The sequence below is a fragment of the Filicampus tigris genome, chromosome 12 (assembly GCF_054856515.1).
Source record: "Filicampus tigris isolate MCC_2025a chromosome 12, RoL_Ftig_1.0, whole genome shotgun sequence".
Taxonomy (NCBI): domain Eukaryota; kingdom Metazoa; phylum Chordata; class Actinopteri; order Syngnathiformes; family Syngnathidae; genus Filicampus; species Filicampus tigris.
The window spans coordinates 4,091,147-4,110,085 of NC_141228.1; the positions used below are offsets into that span (position 1 = coordinate 4,091,147).

Consider the following 18,939-nt stretch of genomic DNA (forward strand, 5'->3'; position numbering starts at 1 on the left):
TCAGTGCTCAATACAAAAACGACATAATGTGCCACTCATCGGCATGACATAACAACAAAATCCATAATTAAGTTTGTTGAAATACACTATGTTATAGTGCAAAAAAAGTCTTCCTTTTTTTTGTTACATGTGCATTTTGATTGTGTAGATCAATTTAATACTTTTAAATTATGTATACTAGTAAAACGAATAACAAAACCTTTTTAATAGTTTAAATTAACACAAAATGAAAAACCAATACAAGTGTTTATTTTAGTTTTCTCTAGCACAGAGCATTTGCCCAATTTACTCCTCTGATTTCACTACCTTCCGTTAAAAAAAAAAAAAAAAGTCTTGGTGCCCAAGAAGAGTGAAATATGTATACAAGTAGGGATGTGCGCGACAAGGCGTTTAACTGTTTAACCATCTACGATTTATTAAATGTTTTGTATTTTACTAGTCGGTTAAACGCTGCATTAACAATCACGCGTCTTGTTCCTCACACCTTTGCCTCTGCCAACAAGCTGAGCACCAAGAGAGAGAATTGCTCCCCCCCCCCCCCCACTCCCACCCACCAGCCCGCCCGTACGCACACATAGTAGGGGGCGGGGACATTCTGAAGATGTCGAAGCTACCACGAAAAACAACAACACCGTTTGGGAGTATTTTGATGCAACAGATGACAACAAGGTCGTCTCTGGGCTTTGTAAGCATAAACTCGCTTGCAACCACTCTCCCGGAGCGACGAGAAACTACATCCAAAGTAAATCTCAATGTGAACCTGCAGGTCGATGGCGGCGGGGCCAGTCGGACGAGCATGAGAGCGTTTGTTTCAACCAGGCGCTGCGATGCTCACCGCAACTTACCCAACTAATTTGTAAAATGACGCGATATGCTGCCGCTTTCTTTTGTTGAGGGCAGACGGTTAGAAAAATGTATGCTGTATATCGAGTCTCAGTACGTGGTGCCAAATCGCAAAACAATAACGTCTCAATTCGAGAGAAGCCATAACCAAATGAAAGAGGAGATACTACGAGCGTTTGAGCGGGTCAGCTATGTGGCCAATGCCTTAACTACAGACAAATGGACGTCCATAGCCACCGAATCTTACATGACTATAACGTGTATAACGTATGTGGATGAAGGACATCTCCGCAGCTGTGTGCGTCATGCGCCTTGGAGGAAAGACAAACAGCTGAAAACTTGGCTGCTCTCCTGCGGAGTGTGATGGGTACGTGACACTAGAAAATGAAGTCGTCGCCTGTGTGCATAATGATGCACCTAACATATAGCGAATGAGACCCTGCTGGACTGGAAGTTGGTACCATTACTCATTACATTATTCATAATAAATGCCATGCGTTGCATTGGCAAATGTACCAGAAATGTATTTCTCTTTCAATTCAGTTAGTTGTTGTTACATCAATAGAATTTAAATTAACAAACTGTCCTGAATGTTTGGGCTGAAATGGCACCTACTGTAAATACACAAAACATTTGCATTTTACACTTTGAATGCAATATGTATTAAATTTCAAGTTTTCTTGCTTATAAACTAGTCGACCAGTCGCAAATAAAATTTTAGACTAGTCGGCAGGCAAATTAGTCGAAATTCCCATCCCTATATACAAGTTTTTGTATTCATAGATAATTTCACTGTATTAGTGCAACTCTGCATAGTGTATAGTTTTGGTTCAATTTTAAAACGCACTAAAGAATTACAGCTAAAAAATTTAAGGCCAGAGTATCGCCATCAATTTAAGTCGCTCCTTTATTTATGAACATGTCAGGAATGAGGGCTTAAGTTGCAAAGTCTAATAAAAGTTGAATGTACTATCATCTTGATCATGATAAGTTTGTACATAAAGAATTGTAGTAGAAGAAAAGTTGTAAGCGAATGATGCTTATTATAAGAGCAGCAGCTTGCTGCTGCGATTTGCCGCGATTTATATAATCTTATTAGTCAACTAATCACGACTACTGTTAGTGATTAGTCGACTAGCAAAATAATCGTTTGTGGCAGCCCTACAGTTCACATTTACATATCACGTTTCATAAAGTGAAGTGACGTGTAGAAAGTGGTGGTAGAACCACTGGATTATTGTTTATCGTCCTATGTAAGAAGTTGAGTGATTAAGAAGTGCAGCCCACGTTTACATCATGTTTCATGAAACATAGGAAGTGGCAAAACTACTACTTTCTTTACATTATTGTTGTAATCTGCACTTGAGTTTGTGCATTTTCAGTGTAGTATCAGAATACGTATCTTTACACCACACCCGTGTGGCAGAATTATATTGTCATGGTGAACGCTTACCAAACAGCACATCAAAATATTTAATAAATTTATATATCTACTGTAATTGCAGTTGGTAAACTGTCTTTCTAATGAATTAATGCTTAATTTTGCCTTTACCTGTGTATTGTATGATGCATAAGAGATCTGATATTGTTTGCTGTAATAAAGATTAATTGTTAGGGGGGGTCACCTGGGGGAAAAAAAAGAAACACAAACAAACATTCTCACTCACAATCACATCTAGGGGCAATTTCGAGTGACCAATTAACCTCAGACTTGTTCACGAAACCTCGAAGCAGCAGTTGGGATGAAATGGTTGACCAAAAAAAAATTTTTTTTCCCCCATAATATGGGAATCTACTCAGTCAGTGTGTATTGCTCATCTTGGTTTTCTGTTAAGTCCCGCCTTCCTGCATGGTCTGACTGTACCAACAACTAACTTTACCAGAGGAGGGGAACAGAAAATAGTAACACAGATGTTACATTTTGAAGTAACTTGCCCAACATTGGTAGCAGTAAAAAAACACATTCAAAGAGTCCTTATTGAAACATTCATAATCCGCTTATGCACAAAATATTACCTTCCATGTTCTTTCAAATATTTGGGAAGAAACAATTTGCAAGCAATCAAGAGAATTTTATCTAAAACAGAAATGGAACCAAATACACAGTTTCTAATAGTCCAGACTGAGTTGGCTTTGGATTTGTAAATATCTGGCAGCTGAGGGATATCATATGAATTTTACACACACAGACACAGGTGGACACACTCTTGCAAGTCACTCACCCCGCCTACCCCCCCCCCCCCCCCCCCCCCACACACACACACACACACTGCAGTCACAGCACAAATGCAAACATCAAGCTGTCTCTTCCTTCTGTTGGCAGTTCACCAGTCTGTTTTTTTACTGCCACTTTTCAGAGACCGCAGCCGCATATTCATGTACACCGGGAATTCCTACAGTTTTCCCATCATATTTTTCTTTACTATAAATTTCCTAATTGAATGCCGTTGTCACTTTCAAGTCATCTGACTGTCTTGAGGACAGCGCTACGCTTGTTTTGTGAGCAGCGGGCGACAACACAGGAGAGTCCACACACAGGCACAACTTCAAAGCCAATGAGACAGAATTTTAATACCCTTCAAAATCAGTCTGTCTCCCCTGGAAACGGCTGGATAACATGAGTAGGGGTGTGTGGGTGTGTGTGTGTGCGTGTGTGTGTGTGTGTGTTGCTTCAGAAATTAACTCTGCCCTAGACAAGACCAACACACCATCTGTGTGACAAACCGAGGAAAGGAGAAGGGCCTCTGTTGCTCACCTGCTGGACTTCTGTCTCTCCATTTGATGTCTTCTCGGTGTACACAAACGAATTGAAAATCCTCTGCAGAGAAACAGATCGGGAACAAGACAGTGAGGTTAGATCAATATGGATCCATTTTCCCCAGACTTCATTGTGCGCTGACTTGTATCTTTATTGACCTGCCTGGTCAAAAAAAAACATTTTGATGTCAGATTTTGATGATTTAAGGTTCATGAGAAGCAAAAAGAGTAGCACCTTCGTGGAAAGTGATGAACTGAATTTCACAAATTTTACAGCAGTGCAGACATCAATATGGGTATGACATTATTCAACTTCCATGTTTATGAGCTTGCTTTTCAGTCCCTTTACACCTTAACTTTATGAGAAGCAAACTACATCCTTCATTGTTACAAAATATTGCCTGAATACAGCACTGTATGCACTGTATCGTTAGAGTCTCTGTCTAAATCAACAAATTTGTCACTCATGAGGGTGTCACAGAAGTACTACAGTATTTGTTGAATTGCCAAACTATCAATTGAAATAAATAGAATACATTTGTTAATGTCCTTAGAATTATACACATTTGTACAAAAGATGAAATTGGAGAACTAAACCGCATAAGGTTTTCTCACAAACACTAGTATTTACTGTATATGTTGACCTTTGTGTGTGTACGGCTAAAATGTGCATTATTACAATAAATTAGATTTGACTAGATCAAGGGTCAGCAACCCAGAGCTCCGGAGCCGCATGCAGGCTCTTTCATCCTTATGTTGTGGCTCTTGTGGCATGGGGAAATTAATTATAAGACTTATAATAATAATAATGATTATAGTATTATATAAGACCCTTTTTTGCCGGTCCGTCCTCTGTGGTCCGTCCCCGACCTTATTGCGATATTTTGCTAAGGCAATGTTATTTTAGAAGGAGAACGAATGTCTTCCATTTCCGAGTCATAGCTTTCAGTGTTTTTTTCAATAAAGTTTTAAAAAAAACAAAGGACAGGATACATACAGTACCTTTGGTTGTTAAAAAAAAAAAAAAAATGACAATACTATGCATTACAAAATAATTTCAAAATATAAATTGTAAAGGACCACACTAGTCCTTGTATGCGTTTGTTTTGTCTGGACTAAAGCAGGTTTTACTACTTAAATGTGTCTTTGTTTAGATTGTCTTTTTCTATAAATGTAAAAAAGTGTTTTACCATAAATGTTTAGTGTAATTTAAAACAGAAACAAAAACTAGGCACTATGTAAATTGCACTATGAATACTGTGTATCTCTCTAAATGCAAAAGAACTGCTTGTATTGTTTACAAGTATATATGTCACTCTTCTCAGGGATCAAACATTTTGAAATCGACAAGTCCCTGTGCTAAAGACAACTAAAATAAACCTGTGTGTCTTGAAATGGTTTTTATTTAATGTTATTCAACCTTTATTTATCCAGGCAAGGCAATCAGATTCTCATTTGCGATAGCTGGCTGCTGAAACCAGAGTAAAAAAACAATTTTGCATTAATAATCCATAAAAATGTTACATTTGATCAACAAAATCTAAATGAGGTATGCGCAGGAACAATATCGATATAAATGACTAGGAACATATTCTTTTAAGTTTTGACTGTAGTGTTATCAGATATTAGCAGAGCTGGGAATCTTACTAAAAATTGAGCGGCAGTTATTTGTCATCCGTCTGCAGCGTGTTTACCCTATCGTCATTCTCCTTTTTTTTACGATAGTACCCGTCTATAAGCCGGTCCGCCTCTAATTTTAAACAGCCATCTGTTGGCGAGTACGGCTAAATTTTTTGCCTGGTTTCACTGCAGCCTTTTCCTGACGCCTTTTTGACATAACACAGAACAGCAATTACATTGCACAGACCGGTCCACGCCTAATGAACCCGATTTCTTTCAGATTATTATCATTGGCCATAAACTTTCTCACCTCTGAGTTAAAAGCAACGTTAACTCAAAGATGTCAACTGGTGCAATTCCAGATGATTTTCTAAACATCAGCTGAATTTGAAGCATTGCTTCCACCAGTTTTTGAGGAAAAGTGTCAACCTTGAGAAACATCTGAATTTGAACCAAATGCTTTCAATGTTTAATGACTTGCCAAACAGTGTATTATTGTTTTGCAGACTTCACAGAATAAAAAAACAAGGGCAGGGTTTTTTTTCCCCAAAAGTCAAACAAACAGGAACAAGCAAACACAAACAAGATTAAAACTGAACCAGGATAGAAACTCCTGCTGTTGATTAGCCGTCTTTTTCTTCCAGTGCCTCCAGTGTTTGTTGTTGGAGCTGCGTTGTGGTTTTCACAGCTATGGTGTAGCCAGGGAGGAATGCTCGCCTCTGAAACCTGAGAGGGCTGAAGTTGCCTAGGTCACTGTGGGCCCGTGGCCTCCCCTGACCCACAATCAAACGCTGACTTGTCCACAGCCGTTCAGAGTTACAGTACAAAAACATGATAGATGCTAAAGACCGAGCCATGGCTTCTAGCACACTGCTTTTTCTAAGGTCTACACAATACAGAGAAAAAAGACAACTTCAATCTTTCATTTAGTCAGAGCTGGGCACTTGACCCTTTTTTGCTGGTCCGGCCTTAGCCTGGGTTCCCCCTCCGGCCGCGACCCCCCGGCCATATTCATAAACATTGTTGGCCCCCCGCCCCGTTCCGTGATTGTCTCAAAGCTAAAGAAGGAATGTAAATCATAACGGTTAAACGGTACCAAAAAAAAACCCCTTCTCACTGTGATGCTAAATCGTCAAGTAATTTGCAGAGTGGCAATCAATTGGCATGAACTCTGAGAATCAATGATGTCAGCTCTTTTATGAAGTTCTGATTAAAAGAGGGCGAATTCAAGATGCACTGGTGGGACAATAGCTCTAAATAGCTAGCTTTGTTCAAACACTTCTATTGATAACAGGGCGGTGGTCTCTTTTGTCTGAGTAGACCAGTGCTTAAATCCCTCCGCCTCGGGGTTAATCCAACCACAGCTGATTGGCTGAAAGGAATTCTCAATTTAAATAGCAACTCAAACTACAGAATATAAATATAATTTCCTAATCCCAAATCGGTTTGGTTTAACTCATTCTGGTGGACCAGATATGGGGATTATGTTTCATTCCAAAGCGGTTGATGATTGGCTGAAAGGAATTCTCAATTTAAACAGCAACTCAAACTACAGAATATAAATATAATTTCCCAATCCCAAATCGGTCTTGTTTAACTCATTCTGGTGGACCAGATATGGGGATTATGTTTCATTCCAAAGCGGTAAAACAGGCAGTTGAACCAAGGAAACCACTCATTCAGATGGAATCCTTTTAATTGGGTTTGCTTCTCAGGTGCCAGGCCCTCATGGGGATAACACAAACTCCCACAAGAGGTTCTTCTCCTTTATGGTGATTATTTTATTGTTGTTGTGTATCCAGAATACAGTCAAAAGATGATACCAGTCAAAGAGTAAGAGCCATGTATGGACCATGAGGAAAATGGAAACAAAGAAAAGGAGACTCATGAAACAGTTCGTGAGGGATGACAAGGGCAAACTGTGTGCCATATTCATTTGGAGTTGGGCTCAAGCACAGTAATCATATTTCAAGGGTTTATTGATCAGTAAGCCATGCTTTTTTCTGAACAGACAAAATGACACAATGGGTTCGTATGTACAAGCCTGATGCACTGCCATTGCTCTTTCACCACTTTGTCGACATCACCTCTCTCAAAAAACCTTTCCCATCACACATTTAGGCGAAATGTACTGAAGGCCAAGACATTGGTTTTAATTCAGATGTTAGATAAAAGTTTCAAACCCATGGGACTGGATTAACTGCACCCTCCTTCATGCTGCTAGTGTGGAGCTCAGCCTTTTTTCTTTGGTGTGTGCCTTTTCCTTTCTACCTTCTTCCTTACCTCCCTGCTCCCGGCCAACTCGCCACACATTGCACTACAAACAGCTGAGGCCAGGAATGCAGCATTAGGCTTTGCCTCTGATGTGTGTGCAATACTCCCTTTTTCTATGACCCCGTGCCATGACTTTCTCCCTATCCTTAGTTTCTCCAACTAATACCCCCCACACACACGCGCGCGCACAAAAGCCACAAGGTAAAGAAAAAAATAATAATAATTTTTAAAAAAACGGATAAAAAGAATAAAAATTGTACATCTGCTCTTTCCAAAGCAAAACAGGAAAAATGCATTTGCAGTACCAAAATACACTACCACAGAGAAAAAGAGCATTCTGACTTTTGGGGGGTATCAGTAAAGCAGCTGCAACCGCAACCCAGAAAACACAGTTTTGAATTATTTTATTGGCAATCGAGTTTAGACAACCGGTAACTACATCGTAGTTGAAAAATTTACTCTAGTGGTCATCTCAGACCTGGTAGGTTACGTGTTTAATCCCCAGTCGTTCTTAATAGTGCATCGGAGCTGTATTTCATCTCTTTTGTGTGGGGGGCGATAAAAGAAAAGTGGAGTACTTGATAAAGTATATGCAAAATAAATGCAACTCATTACCGATAAATTTGAAATGATGCACAGACATCAGAGCAAAGGTTTGGTGCCTATAAAAATCAGAGGTAGAAAGACGACTGGTTGAAGAAGAGGAGGAAAAAGCATGTCAAAAGTGGATCTCTAAATGTCATTATAATGACCTTACAGAAACCAAAGCCTTGATAATTAATTCTGTCTCCCTTTCAATCCGGTGGAACAGGTTGACTAATGAAATGACTGGCCAATAGAGTCTGCCAACTGCACTCTGTTGCATTTTGCGGTGCTGGGGTCAATTTAATTTGCTTCAATGTAAGTACCAGACAACTTCAGGCAACAGCGCCATGTCCCAGCGCACAAACTGCGGACAGGTTTTGTAGGTAGCATGGGAGTCGAAGGACAGGGCGAACGTGGTCTGATTGACTTATTATTTCCAACTACATTTCGTCGCTATCCTGTGAAAAACACTTATGTCCATTTTTTTTTCAATTTTTGTTATTTTTACTTGAGTGGGGTATCTGCGTTACAGACATCCCATTAACGTGAACATTTTTTTTAAAATTACAAAATTGGACATGAGTGTTTTTCCCAGGACAGAAATAATTTGATACCTTCGGTGCATCTATGTGAAATTTGTCATGAACCGAAGTCCAGTCCTACTGTAGCTAGTGCTAGTATTGTCTTCAATTGGTTGCCATGACAACTCAAATCTAATATTTGTTTGAGTTTATTATTTTATAAATGTGTATTTGTTGCCACATAAACCTTGATGTTTATGGCCTTTGTTGAAACTTGGTAGAATTATTTGTAATATTTTGTGAATGATCACTTCCAGTTTGGAGTCACATGTGCCGCGATGGCGCGACGGAATCAGACGGAGAGAGAAAGACAGCGGGAGAAAAAGACGAAGGCGTAATATTGTGTGGTGGACTCTGTTTTGATTTATCTGCTACTGGTTTACAAAGGTGAACACGGTCTATTATCTTTTGTTTATTGTTTGAATGTTTGTGTCAAACAGGTCATGGTAAATGTTTATGTTAATACTTCAAATGTCTTTTGGTTTTCACGGTGTTCCATGATGAATGCGCAACGATTGTGGACATCAGTACGAAGCGTGGTTCTTGACCGGAGTAAATACACCCATCATTAATTTTAGGTTTATTCTCCTAAGTATATAATGCTGGTGTCATAGTAATTTCACTGGCGGCAGGGTGGTTGACTGGTTAGGCACGTCCGCCTCGCAATGCAGTGGTCGTGGGTTCGAATCCGGCCCCGGCCATCCTGTGTGGGGTTTGCCTGTTCTCCCCGTACTTGCATGAGTTTTCTTCGGGTACTCTGGTTTACTCCCACATCCCAAAAACATGCAGGGTAGGTTAATTGCATACTCTAAATTGCCCTTAGGTGTGATTGTGAGTGTGACTGTTTGTCTCTGTGTGCCCTGAGGTTGGCTAGCAACCAGTTAAGGGTGTACCCCGCCTACCGCCCGAGGACAGCTGGGATAGGCTCCAGCACGCCCGCGACCCTCGTGAGAATTAAGCGGATTGGATAATGGATGGATAGTAATTTCACATGCTGTAAGGGGTAAAACTACTAAAATGTATTCATAAAGTGGAGAGCTGCCCTTATGGGGGTAAATTTGGTGCCAAAGTAACTTGTATAATGGAAATGTAAGAACTTTGTGTTTGTATCATAAATAACCCTAACCGCATAAAAAAAAGAAATATTTTTAAAAACTTGTATTTGTTTTAAAAATATAGCCGTAGAAATGATAACTCTTGCATGTAAAAAATTACTACTCGTGGCAAAAAGGACTTTTAGGTGTGGAAAACGAAACACCTCAATGTTTGGAGGAAATGTTGTGCTCTGTGTCAAAAATACAATAGTTTTTGCGCTGGTCACCTGTATTAGTAATTATAAGCAGCATGGCGAGATAGCGAGATAGCTGTCATAAACAGAGGTGGCCATTCCGTCAGACTGACGGACCGCTAACGGACGCCCGTTTTGCTGACGACTGACGGGACACTTTTTAAAAAGACAGTTTGTTTATAACAGTAATAATTAAATGTTGCACTGCCAAGTATTACAAGTTAAGGTCAGTAGGCATTCAAACTCATCTCAGATCAGCAATCTCGCCCCCTACTTACACAACATGAGAACCTTTCTTATCTAATTAGCTGTCATTGATAATAAGGTACATTTAATTCCTCAGTTTTCTACACCACATCAGAATGTCTTTATTGTCCGTAATAGGAAGCAGTGACAGCTCCGAGGAAGGCTGAAGCAACAGCCGAAACTGTCAGCAAGGTAAGAGAGTTTCCTCTTCACTGGAATAAGAAGACCATTGTCTGAAAAAAAGAAACCTTAAACCTACTTAACTAATAAGAAGACAAGATGATCATTGCGCTATTACAGCTTACAAATGTTTGGTCCAGAACTCATACGAAAAAGACATTATTACTATCAGGTAGACTTACTGCAAAAAGTGATTATTTCTAGACAAAAGCATTCTAGATACTAAATTAATTTTAATTTGAAATGATGCGCTATAAACACACACGAACGTCTCAGGGGAGGTGACTACAGAGCGGCCATGCTCCTCTTCTAGGTTGTGCTGCAATAGTTAGCAGAAGATTACCTCCTTGACCGGTCCTGCAGCTTTCACCTCTTCTCTTGCCATTACGTGTTCATTCCCCGCTTGCAAGACCAGCTTGATCCATTCTGAGATGTCTGCTACAATCCTCCCATGCACACTAGACATATCTCCCTCCAAACCATCTGTGGGACACGATTTTAAACGGGCTTTCTTCAGCGATTCCAACTGCAAACTTAATAGCCTAACAAATAGACTAAACACAGACTACAGACAAAAGACAGATTAAATACATGGACTTCCGACTATGCTTAGTCGGTCTATTTTAAAGTTTTTCCCGCCATTCGTCAGCAAAACGGGCATCCGTCATAGGCGGATAGACGTACTAGTCCGTCACATAGACTGAATGCCCAGCTCTGTAATTCAGCTAATGCCCATGCATTATTCCTTAGTCTTCCTGCTTACATTTTGCATAACAAAATGCCAATAAATCCAATAAAATATCTTGTATCATTACTGCACATAAATAGCGGCTTAAAACACATCAAAATCAGTGATCATTCCATCTCATAGTGAACAGTAGTACAGTAGGCAATAAACCCACTGAAACTTTTAGAAAATTCCACCGAAACTTTAATTTCACCTCTTTCATAGAGGGTCTGGTTCAACTAAAAAATGGGGCTGGTTGAAGCCTGTCAGTGATCAGGTGCTATGATTCTGAAATAAGGACTCCTTTTATCTAGATAGTGTTAAGACTAGTCAAGTTTCACCACGATGCGGCATCAGCCTGAGAAGATCCCAGTCTCGTCCCGGGATGTTTGCTCACCCTCTCCACCAGACAGAATATAATGCTTTCCATGTGTTGGGGGTTGGGGTGTAGGGTCAGATAGGACAGGAGCTGGAGAAATTATGGAAAAGTGGGGGTAGGTCAGCTAAGAAGTGGAAACGCAAATAGAAACTTTACATGGTACAGTCGACCACCGCTATTCACGGGGGATAGGGACCGGGCCGGCCTGCACTCTTTCAAGAAGAGGGACTAGCGGGCCCCCTTCTTAAAAGTTCCAACTATAGGAGATCACGGACAGACGTCCGTTTTGCTGACTGGCTCAGACGAGGCTGGCACGCAGCTCATGATAATCAGCCACCGCACGCAAAGGCGTAAGCCTGTCTGTGGGGCAGGTCAGGTTACATCCTTTCCGTTTCAATAAATATCCATCCCTCATCCGAGCCGCTTAAATAAATAAATAGTTATGTCCCAATACGATATTGATGTCTGCCCAATATCAGCCAAAATAGCAGTATGGGATCACTCTACATTCAAAATCTCAGATAGTAGCACTCATATACAAGTAGTCCATTCCAGACTCCACTCTTGCTTTTCCATCCAGTGGTGTGAATGTAAAAAAAATATTCTGAATGTACTGAACTTGAATTACTTTGCAGAATTTTCATTTCCAAAATATATTTTGGTTTTGTTTGTTTTTTTGTTTATTAGGGTTATTTCTCAGGGTCCTTTAAATGATTTTGTATTTATTTTATTCAAGTGCAGTACATTCTCATGTTAGAGGTAGAATTTGTGTAACTCAAATAATTCATATAAATGGGGCATATTTTCTCATACCGACTATTTTTTGATGACTATTCTTTGTTTGAATCACTTGATCAAGTCTCATCTAACATTTAATACTAAAAAAATAAAAGCATGCATCATTCCTGCTGATCGACAGCACTCTAGGCTACAATCTCAGTATCCTATAAATAAATATCTGACTCTGATTACCACTTACACAGAAAGAAAAAAAATAAGACGACAGATTTACATCCATAAGCAAGCGATCTGACCTTTAACTAAGTAGCAACTAGTGGGTGCAAGAGACGGCCAAGTCAATGCCTTGACGTCAAATCCATTCCTAACATGGCGCCTTGCATAAAAATCAACCAAGGACATTGTTTTGTCAAATACAAGACTAGACACAAAAAGAGAAACTCCAGATATAATCAAACTTTACAAGATTGCTTCGTTTGCTACCTCAAAATGGGCTGCCGGAGGTACACTTTAAAGATACATATACACAATGCAATATTAATCAGAATTCCATGTTTAGACTAGTGGGACTGCATAGAACATATTGTAACATATTGTAAAGGAAAAATTGGGTTGACTCCCCCTTTAAGAGGTCTGTGTTTTGTGGAACCGGTGTGACCACTGAGAAGTTTATTTTTGTCCTTGTTCACTCTGAGATTTTATCATCATAATGGACGGGCCCAGGTATGCGGCCTTGATCTTCCTTTGGAACGTTTTCACGTTGGCTCTACTTTAACAGCAAGTTGTTACTCCCAGGATGAATTGCGAGGCTGGCGCTAATGCGACTACAGTACTTGTTTGTCACTGTTTTTCCAACTAAAATCTTGCCGCTGAAAATCAACAAGTCTGATTTTGAGTGCTGGAGTTGTATAGTTATCGCATCTTGTAAAGCAATTGTATCCTTCACACCCACTCTGGACTTTGACTGGCCCATGTATATCTAATTATCATTTATCACATTTAGCTCTCACAACATAGCATTTTGTATTCTGTTTGTGTGACACGCTTCTGTACCCAGCAGAAAGAGACACATTTTTTACAGTACCTTGCAATATATATATTTATACACACACACACTAGGGTTAGGAAAAAATATTGTTTTGTGATGTATCGATACTTTCTACACTTTTTGTATTGTCCTGTGTGTGTCTGTGTGCATTTGATGGGAGCGCTATTCACGCTGTGCACAACTTGGCCACTTGGGGGCAGTGTGGGTCCTCGTATTGAGATACATGTAGTTACATTGGGGAGTAGAAGAAAATCACGATCGAGTTTCGTAGTTACAACTTGGTACATGGCAGCGTAGGAAGAGCATATGCCTTTGAGTATGGTTTGGACGCTTGTCTGTGTGTCTTCTTGCAGCGTTTGTGGATAAGTGCCCGTTGTTTGAGGGATTCAAGTGCAGCGAGTAGCACGCTAATTTTTGTTAGCGAGTTAATGGTGTTTTCATTGTGCATTAGCCATGAGCTAACTAAGTACGGGAAATAAAGCTAAGTACTGTGATTTATGTTCAAATGTGCAATATGTGTAATTCTCTTTGTTTTGTGTGTTTAGTTTTACAGTTAACTTCAACTGGACTGTAATAAAAAGCTTGAACCCAGCAACATTGGCCTACTTTTGAGGAACCGTTCGCTATCTGCCAAACTTTACTCGGTCTGCTCAGGGAGGGCAGAATACTTATGTTTTGCACATTTTCTAACGTACTTCTGGAACATTTGAGGTCCTTGAAGTTGAGCTTTGCGACTGGAGTTCTATTTATCTTTTTCATTTATTCTATCTTGCATTTCTATGTTTCGAGAACAGTTACTGGAACAGTATATGCACTTTTCAATCGTGACACTTGAAAAAAAGTCAAATGGCACTTGAGTTAAACTTATGAAACACATGTCTCAGTTTTTTAAATATATATTTTTATCATTAAGTTAGGGGTGTCAAAATAGTGCATTAATTGCGATCAATTAATTACAGTCATAGTTAAAGCATTATCTTTTTTAATCGCATTCATCTAATTTTTAATCCACCTTTACTGTTTCTGTATGATGACATCCATTTTCTTGTGTGGGGCTTGTGCTTGAGTTGTTGGGGGTGTAAAAAAAATAATGGTTAATGCCACATCCTGAAGTGGACACTGACTGGCTGTCATTGTGTTTGTCATAACCTGATAGGCTCCTGTTGTAGATGGGAGGGCAAGTTCAGGAGCAGAGAGACGACATGAAAATGAAGGAGCATGTGAGAGTTGTTGGTCCGATGAATGGTTCATTTAAAAAACGCCCTGACGGTACTATTGATAAAGGCAGAGTGATATGCCTTCTTTGTAAGAAGGACTTTGCTTACCAAAGAAGCAGTTCAAGCCTACCACATCCATGCAAAGCCACCAGGTCTTCGCCAAACTAAACTCGAGAACAGCCCCCATTTGAGCAAGTCAGCGACCAACAGGCTGACGAATGTTCTTGTAAAGCGAATAGCGATGAACGGCAGGCCGGTCAACAAGACAAGGGATTAATTGAGGTGTTGCAAACGGCATCCAATGACCCATCACACAAGCCAGGCGCTTTAGGCTTTAATGCGTTAATCATAGGTGTGGAAAATATATTGGTATGCTTTATTGTTTTGAATCTTTACTCATTCATATTATTCACTGTGATAATAAAGGGTACCAGCAAATGGGGTACCTCATTATACACAAGTACAGAGAAAAAAAACAACATTTTAAGGATGATTGGGGGGATTGGTACTTGGTATTGGTCATTTTTCTGCCAATGATTGCAATGTTAACCCTGTTTCGCACGGCAGGATAATTTACCCGATTTTAGCTCCAATCCTCCCCTCCCGACAATCATAAGGATGCGCTGATTATCATAATGGCTTCAAAGATAATCTTATCAGATATTCCTGACGTGTGTGGTATTTTCAAACTGATCTCGACCGCTTGGAAGAACGTTTGGGCCGCTCCGATCTCAAATCGGGAATATTCAACATGCTGGATTATTTTGGCCCGACTTCTCACGTGTAGTGCCTCGAGGACAAAAGGAGCAGGCAGCCTGTTGACAGTGACGTGCAACCAATCAGAAGGCGAAGAGGCGGCAAGGAAGCATGGTAGGAATCCAAATTCAAAACAGTCATGGCGCAACAGAAAGTCCATGCTCAGACTGTCTCCACTCCTTTGATCAAAGCCTTTACTTATATTCTTAAGCTTTTTTTCTGCTAAAATCAAACCACAAACTATCACCATGGCCCCCTCTTCGTCTTCCATGTTTGTTTACGCTGAAACAATGTTCCCTCTAATTTTCCATGTGTCTGAGCATTCCCACCAACTTCCTGAGCATTCCTTGAACCAAGGTGAGCAACATCAGACATCAGCGGGGTGGTTGGGGTGCGATTCGTAGAGGAAGACTTGACTCACGTTGCCTTTGTGGTTTAAGATCATAAATGGCGATACAAATAGCAATTCTTAAAACAGAACTTCTGTCAGTGCAAAATTGCTGTGCAATGAAATGAATGTCTATATAGAAAAGCACAGTCAACTGTAGTAATCTTTAAGACGTGCAATGATTAACTGGCTCTAGAATTTGTGTTGGCTGCTTGGTATTCTGGGGACTACAACTTGGGGGGGAGCTGTGGTGAGTTAAGAAAATATGGAACCAAACTGTACACACAAATGTATTGCCATTGAGACTTGGATTGACATATTATACACTCATACAAAGTAACGCTTCCCAGAATTAAATAACTTCACTTTGAAAACTAATATTATAAAGCCTGATTGCATTTTATGTTGACACCTCACCTAAGTATCAACACAAATGCACGCATGCACGCCCTTGCCAGTTTAAAGTGAGAACACTTCATGGGTTGTGTCCCAAACTTGCAGCAGGAAGCCACAAAGCCAAATCAAACACCTAAAATACATAAACACTGCACAATTTTTTTTGCTCTGCGCTAAATACAGTTTTGTAAATCAAAAAGCAGGGAAGTCATGGTGAGTGTTAAGGACAAGGGAGGAATAGGTTAAAAATAGAAATGAACTCCTGAGGAACTGCTTTAGCTTAACCATTTTCCTCGCAATAAATCACTAGTGGTGCAACGGATCATCATTGATCCGTACAGATCAAGCACGACGGTTCGGACCGGCCGATTGGCAGAATTGTTGGTGAAAAACAAAACTCAGTTAACATTAAAAGGCAAAGTCCACATTCACTGCAGCAGAGGAAGTTGAACACCCTCGTGGATCACATAAGTCGCATGTATGGGAGCATTTTGTCATCTTGGGGTGAAACGAATCCTCAAATTAATGATACAGGATTTTTTTTCTGCCTCTTGCCCCAACACTGTCTCTCCGTCATTCGGACAGACATGTCAAAGAAGCTACAAACATAGAAGACGAACACGCAGACAACTTCAAAATAAAGTTTACCATATAATACATGAGTCATTGATGCCAACGCAATAGTCTTTGTAGAACGTTACTTTGAAGTAAAGGCTAACTTGATTTCCGTTTTCGACCTTTCGGCTTGGCTTATCGCAATTGCCGTCAACATGCCATCTCAAAGTCATATTCAGTCGCTAATTTAGGATGCTAACAAACCCCTAGTTGCCGTGATTGTATGATATGGCACAAGTTTCCGACGTTAGCAGCTAGCTGTTAGCATTAGCAGCAAGTGCTTTTAGTTCAACAGCTGTGTTTTTTTTGTTTGTTTTTTTTTACTTTTTCAGTATTGTTTCTCTTGATTACTTTGTAATGCACTCTCCATGTTTAAAAGAAGGGAATGCGTCTTAAATTGCACTTTGAGGTCTTCATTATGGGTAATATAACAGTGTCTTCATTTATTTTGTAAAACATTTTTACTCAATTAATTTTAAGAAAACATTCAGCACAAAATGTCTGGCAGGCTACCTTGTTATTTTATACACTGTAGCATGTATAAATTAAGAATATATTCTGCTTTATATTATGTTAAATTGCGTTCTTAAATCCTAAACGGCCATATTAAACATTAGGAGTTGATTTTTTGTTTTTTATGAGCAAAAGCTAAAATAAATGAAGACAAAGTTCATTTCTTTTTTTTTTTTTTTTTTTTGCTGATCCGAAAAACGATCAGATCTGTAGCTCAAAATCCGTGACCGATCCAAACCGTGACTTGGTTTTGTTTAAAACATGTTTTTTTTTTTTAAAAGTACAGTACAGTAAAAAAGTTACCGTATTTTCCGGGCCTTATGGCGCACCGTTATACAAGCCGTGCCCACTCTATTTTTAGAACATTTTGGAATAAGCCTTGAATAAGCCGCACCTTTATATAAGCCGCACCTATCTTTGTTAAAAACGTTTATATTTACTGCATTTAAAGAACGATTATGAACTGTAAATGTACATGTATGTACCTGAGCAGATTCTTTCCTAACAGTGCCTTTTAACACTCCAGCAACGTTGCAGATTAAAACAGAAGAGAACCAAGAGAAAATAAACAGTATTTATCTTAATTTCACTGCCGCTCCAGTTTGTCAGCTAATGTCCACCAGACTCCATCATCTATTGTTCTACTACATTCTACATATGCACCTGTCTTGTTTTATGTTAATAAAATCAGCCAATCTAACACACGACATGCTAAATCAACAATAGCATTTCACGTCGAAACAACAGAACAGACGTAACATCAGCCAATCGCATTCATGTGCACTTCACGGACCTCTAGGAAGACATCAAATCAAAGCATTACAGCACCTAATAACTTAGTCTATGGCGCCCTCGCCTGTTGAAGTCCTCCACCTGCAGTCACATCCAGTTAATGGGAAATGTATTGTATTGAATTGTACTGTCATTCCGGTTAGAGCGCCCCAAGCGGTGGAAGAAAAATCCACAGAATAGCCGCACCAGACTATAAGCCGCATGGCTCAAAATCTAGGAAAAAAGTTGCGGTTTATAGTCCGGAAAATACGGTAAATGCTTCCAAAGTAATACAGTTTGGAGTTCAATTAAAATTTGCAGGGAAATGCATAAAAAGATGCACAAAAACCTGAACGTCTCATTGTCATCATGCATGACATCAGGTGAGACATCAGCAAGTTTTGCAAAAAAAAAAATCAAATATTGTGATCCTTCAGTCAATATTGTATGTAAACTCCTGTTTTGTTCTACGCTTTTTTTTTCTTTTTACCTTTGGACCACTATCACCATCGCCTACTACAAGGTTTTATTACTACTCACTGTTCAAAGAAAGCAAATCAAAAATATTGTTTGGAAATTAGAAATCAAGCAGCATTACAGAATGCTTTGTGTTACTGGTGCTGCTATTGTTGTCACGATCAGTACACTCTTAAAAGAAAGTAATCCACATGGAGCGTTTCCCCATTCCCAGCATCTTCAATGCACAAGAGATCTTTCCTTTTACATTTAAGCTGATTTACACTGTAAGGAGACCCATCGAGATACGTGAATAAGCCTATTTAAAGCTTTACTATAATATCGTTAAGTTAAAACTCTACCATGGAAAGCGAAAGCCACATACACAAAACACATCCAGAAATGCCGTCGGCTTCTGTAGATGGACTGGCGCAAAGTGGTCTGACTTGTGCACATTTCAAAATGTTTTTAGAAATCTTGGATGTCGTTTACTCCGGCCCAAAGACGAAAGGGACCATCCGGATTGTGGTTATCAGCGCAAAGTTCAAAAGTCGGCATCTG

At 39.6% G+C, this 18,939-nt stretch overlaps 1 protein-coding gene across 1 annotated transcript in view; it reads right to left on the minus strand.

The window, feature by feature from the left end:
• Window positions 1–18,939, minus strand: part of cachd1 (cache domain containing 1) — an 89,709-nt gene that overhangs the window by 56,280 nt on the left and 14,490 nt on the right. Inside the window, exon 2 of the mRNA XM_086046873.1 lies at window positions 3,599–3,661. Coding sequence (XP_085902999.1) covers window positions 3,599–3,661 — 63 coding nt within the window. The remainder of the gene's footprint in view (window positions 1–3,598; window positions 3,662–18,939) is intronic.